This window comes from Notothenia coriiceps, unplaced genomic scaffold (assembly GCF_000735185.1).
Source record: "Notothenia coriiceps isolate Sejong01 unplaced genomic scaffold, NC01 NC01_scaffold00012568, whole genome shotgun sequence".
Lineage (NCBI taxonomy): Eukaryota > Metazoa > Chordata > Actinopteri > Perciformes > Nototheniidae > Notothenia > Notothenia coriiceps.
Window position 1 is genome coordinate 1581615 of NW_011345269.1, and position 5483 is coordinate 1587097.

Here is a 5483-nt window from a genome sequence, read left to right on the forward strand (position 1 = left end):
CTAACTATGCTAGAAATGTCATGCTTTTCTCATAAAATGCACAATTGTTGTGCTTACCCGCCGTACTATATATTCTATTTGTATTGACTTCCACTATAATCTGTTTTATTGTGTTGCACTGTTGGAGGAGTCTGTGACCTAAGAGGTTCATTGTCATATCTAAACTGTAGCTGATGTTCGAATGACAATAAAAGCCTTGAACTTTATCTTATGCGACTCATCTTTCTGATCTGAAAGGCTGAGGTAAGGATGTGTTACCGGGACGACCAGCAGAGTAGACAGGAAGTTGTTGATGAAGTCGAGCAGGAAGCTCTCAGAGGAGCGAAGTTTCCCCTCAACGCTGATGGAGCGAGGAACATCTGGGAGGAGGCTGACCGCTGCCTTCAGGAACGCATCCGCTGAGAGGAGGAGGGGAGGAGGGAAGAGGAGATAGGAGTGAGGGAGGAAGGGAGTGGTAAAAGAAAAAAAAAGAAATGAAGAGAGATACAAAATTAAAGGTTAGGAATGACTGAAACAAAACAATTCATAAATCAACCTGTGTTACTTTGGATTCTTCTAGAACATTTGATTTCTTACATGCCATCACAATGAAGGGCTAAACTATATAAAGAAAATGTACAAACCCTAGAGTACACAGTATACCCAAGGTTTCATTTATCTCTGCTCCAAATCCACTCTCACCAAGTCACGAAACACCCCAGCACCAAACATCATCGTCGACGGCTTCCCCACTCTCTGCCCGAGTGAAAAGCCTCGGTGTCATTCTGGACGGCTGCCTCTCATTCGCACCACACATTAAAAACATCACCCGCACCGCCTTCTTTCATCTTCGGAACATCTCCAGACTCCGCTCATCTCTGTCCCAACCCAGCACCGAAATCCTGGTCCACTCATTGGTCACATCCCGGATTGATTAATGCTTCTGACTGGCCTTCCCACCAAGCTCCTCAATAGACTGCAAATAATCCAGAACTCTGCTGCCCGGATCATCACCCGCACCAACTCATCCGACCACATCCCCCCATTCTCACTCAGCTACACTGGCTTCCTGTATGCTACCGTATTCACTACAAACACATTATACTCATATACAAAGCTCTCCATAACCTTGCCCCCATCTACATCACGGACCTCCTTCAGGAGTACACCACCTCCCGCACCCTCCGCTCTTCGTCCGTAGGACTTCTCATCGTCCCAACCTATCGCCTCAAATCATGGGTGCTCGAGCTTTCAGCTGCTCGGCTCCCAGACTCTGGAACTCCCTGCCACTACACATCCGACAGTCTGATTCCCTAACAGCATTCAAAACCCAACTCAAAACCCACCTGTTCAAACTGGCATTTTCTTTATAATCTGTACCATGTGTCCTTTTGTGTCCTTTTTTAGTCAATTTCCTGTTGTTTGTCTTGTCTTACCCCGGCTGATACTTCACTAAATCCACTGTTTTAATTGTTCCCTATATTGCCCCTATGCCCTGTAAGGTGTCCTTGGGTGTTATGAAAGGCGCCCCCCAAAATAAATTTATTATTATTATTTATTATTATAAAAGACGTACAAAAGTGCATTTTGCATGATAGGTCCCCTTTGAATAAAGCCTTATTAGTTTGTCTGTTTTGCACATCCTCCTATTAATATATTTCTACATCCAGCACTAAACTGTTTTATTGAAGAGATCACTTACAGTATCTTCTTGATATTTTATATTCTATATTTCTATCATTGACCTTCTACTTTCCCCCTATTTTGTATCTACTCCTTTTAGCCTAAGGGGCAATATTGTCAAAGTAATTATCGATCGACCAAATTAGCTGCAGTAAATATACACAGTAGACAGAAATAAAAATTACACTATGTTCAATAAAACTTATTAGAGTTAGGTTTAAAAAGCTTCACATGCTACTTACTTAGCCGGCTAACTAGCTAGCTAGGTTGTGAGCATGGGTTATTTACCCCATACTAAAGAGATGTTTCTTGGAAAAAGACACAACTGTGTGAAGTCTTTGTGGTCTTTTTAGTCAACAGGAAGTAGCTGACATGGCTAACACTGGTGCTTCTCTTTTTTGACTAGTTAGCTGGCTAGGCAGGTAGCTAGAAGTTATAAAGAAAAAGACATTTCATGTGTGTAGTGTGTTGAATTACTATAGTTGCTTTACCATAGTTGAGTTATTCCTAATTTCCTATTGATATTTAACCCTTTGGGCTCCATATTCTTGTGTGCATGCCTGTAAAACAAATAGAAAAAAACCGTAATAATTTAATTTGAAATGATACAGTTTTAATTGAAATGTTATGGCTAAACAGTCACATAAGGATTTTATATACTGTACATTTAAACGTGTGTGTGTGTGTGTGTGTGTTCACAGCTACTGACAGTGAACCCAGAGCATCGTTACTCCAGTCTGTCTGCCATGCAGGCATCTGCCTACCTCACTGACGTCAACTGGGACGCCGTGTACGAGAAGACCATCGAGGCCGGATTTGTTCCTAATGTCAGTTTGATGCTACCAGACACACACACACACAGACACATACAATAAACACTTAGAGGCAAACACCAAACACTCCCTCGTGTTTGCAGATCGTAAAAAGTGTGTATAGCAACTAAATAATGCATGAGAAAGTGATTGCAGCTCCTTCATGGTGTGTCACTCTGGTTCATGTACATTATGTGTGTTATTCAGTATTTTATACTCACTATACATGTGTGCACTCTGTGTATAGTGCAGTTAATTTATGACCCTGTGTGGGGGCTTCTTATTATCTCCTGTGCATCTCCCTGCCACAGAAAGGGCGCCTCCACTGCGACCCCACCTTTGAGCTGGAGGAGATGATCCTGGAGTCGCGTCCCCTTCACAAGAAGAAGAAAAGGCTGGCAAAGAACAGATCTCGAGATAATAGCAAGGATTCTCAGTCTGTGAGTGACATCTCAGCTGGTGTGTTCGGTTGAGTGGGGTTGATAACATAAAAGTGCCTCCCTGTTATTCCCCTGAACTAAAAATATTTACTTTTGGTTTTCTTTATCAAATTATCAAAATACATAATATCAGACTTGATTTGGAATAGAAATTCAAAGTTCAAACTTAATTCAATTGTTTATTTTCCCACAATATAATATTCGAAAATGTGATTATTGACTATGTTTTCAATTAATTCCTCTTGTTTGGCAAATGAAATACACTTTTAAAGAGTGTGGGCAGGAAGAGATTCAGTAATCATAACTGTAAAAGCACGGACAAATATTTAAGGTGCTGGATTATTAACATGAAATTATCATTTGTGTATTATTTACATTTTTTATATATTATGGTGATCAACAATTCAAGTGCATTGCGAAATCCTTCATCTTGATTCACAATGTTTCTGATTTGACCAATAGTGTAAAGAAATAACAGAAATGTTATTTAGTTTTGAGTAAATCAGACGGTAATCATACGTGCAAACTGAAAAGGACCAATTTGTGTACATTTGAGTATTTAAAAAGAGAGGTCACATTCCTCGGATTAACTAAAGATCTGCACCATCTTTCATTTTTGGATACAAGAGATAAGATAGTGTAACGCTGCATAACCCCGGGGTTTAAAGCATTGTGTTCTGGTGATGAGGAGGATTTATGAGCTGTGAGGATGAAGGTGGGATTCAAGATGTCACTGCATCTGTTAAAATGCCTTTATTGCCTCTGATGAAAGAAAGTGCTATTTTTAGCTTTTGTCACATTTAAAATGGTGATTTGCCACTATACAATGCTATGATTTGCTGTTCCCTGTTAATGTGGTCTTTGTGCAGATCCAGGTTGTGTTATTGTGACTGTAGGCGGTAAGCAGATGTTTATGAAGAGGACCCCAGCACACCCACATGTGTCTGAGGAAATGATAGCCTGCTGTATAGGAGTGTTCCTCATAAATACCTCGCAGATGAGGGGGGGCAGTCTTGGATAACAATGCTGCTCAGGTTTACCTTGCTCTCCGCTCTGTCAGTTCCTGTCAAAACTGCATATTTTTAGATTGGAGGTGAGCCAAATCCCACAAGCTTTTTTCCCTCAGCTGTTGAGAGCCTCAGCTCCGAAGACACAATCAGTGGCTGTTAATGCTGGAATGGAGTGTGGCAGTGATGATGTGTCTGTGTAGGCCGACTTTGAGGTTAGGATCACATGTGCTCCCCCAACATAAAGCAATGGGATTTTTCCATTAGAATGTTTGAATACTGGAGTAAATAAGATCCGTGACAAATACACACTTGATAGTTACATGTTTGCTCAGCAGGAAAAACCTCGACACATTAATAGCACTTTTTGATTTTTGAAACACAAGTGCAATTGCCAAAGTAAAACACTAAAGTTAACCTTATTTTGGGCATCTAACCAAAAACACGGACGAGGGAAATGGATATGGTAAAATGCTGACTCATCTGGGTATTAGGACTCATTCCTGCAAAACAAGATTCCTTATACAAAAATAAACTGAATGTACAAGCATGCTAGCTGCAGGTATCTTGTACGTTTGCAGATTAGTTGCGTCTTTATAGATTATGGATGTTTCTGAAAGGTCTCTAGTTTACTGTCATACTTATTTATATTTGTTTTATTTCTCTTGTCCTGAACTGTGGGGAATAAGATTACTCAGTAGATTATTATACAAGTCAAAATTACTACACCAATCATGTTCATGCCTGGAGTTGGATGAGAAGTTAAAACCATTTTTACGCCTGTCTATTTCGTACTGATGTTTCTGAGCCAGCAGCCCCTTAGCTTAGCATAAAAACATGTTTTACAGAAAACAGAGTTTTGGAGTGTCCCTATGGCATTTTGTTTCTTCTAAGCAACGCTCTTCTAGTTAAAGAAAAGCTGTTGACAGCACTGTCAAATTGCCCCTTGGTTAGCCTTAATTAGGTCCAGGGCTCCATTTCACAGTACCCCCTATAATAGGCAATGATATCCAACGTATTGTTGTCTCCGATGGATGGTGTCGTGCATCCACTTCCTCCTCGCTCTACGGCTGTCAGATTGAGCAGTAACAACCTCATCCAGAGAAAGGACGAGAGCAAAAACCCTTCCGTAGATGATCATTAGAAAAAAATCTAGTAGCCCAGATAGATAATAAATAGCAATGGGGTTTTTAGGTGTTTTAGATAGCCTCCATACTGAAGTTTGGGAGAAGAACATTACATTAGGCTACACCAGAGCAAATGTTCTAAAACAAAATAATGATCCCTCAGTGTTAGTTGTGATTTCCCTCTGTCATTATTCACCTGAATTGATTAGGAGTTATTCAGACCATCTGCTGGCACCTGATTAAAAATTGAGAGGAGCTTGTTGCATTTCCCAGTTGGCCAATCAGAGTGACAGAGACAGATCTCCTTTCAGGACATACTGGCCGTTTCTCAATGTTGAGTATACCTGCTGCAGAGCCACTATTTCAAGTATACTACGTCATCGAGTGGCTCCGAAGGACTGTTTAAATGCCCAGCATTCGGCGCCACTCAATGAC

General features: G+C 40.6%; 1 protein-coding gene across 1 annotated transcript in view; it reads left to right on the top strand.

Annotated features, from left to right (window-relative positions):
- Nucleotides 1-2477: 2477 nt before the first annotated feature.
- The window catches only part of LOC104947399 (serine/threonine-protein kinase 32C), an 8383-nt gene continuing 5377 nt past the window's right edge, over nt 2478-5483 (top strand). Inside the window, exons 1-2 of the mRNA XM_010773398.1 lie at nt 2478-2489; nt 2790-2914. Coding sequence (XP_010771700.1) covers nt 2828-2914 — 87 coding nt within the window. The 5' untranslated portion in view covers nt 2478-2489; nt 2790-2827. The remainder of the gene's footprint in view (nt 2490-2789; nt 2915-5483) is intronic.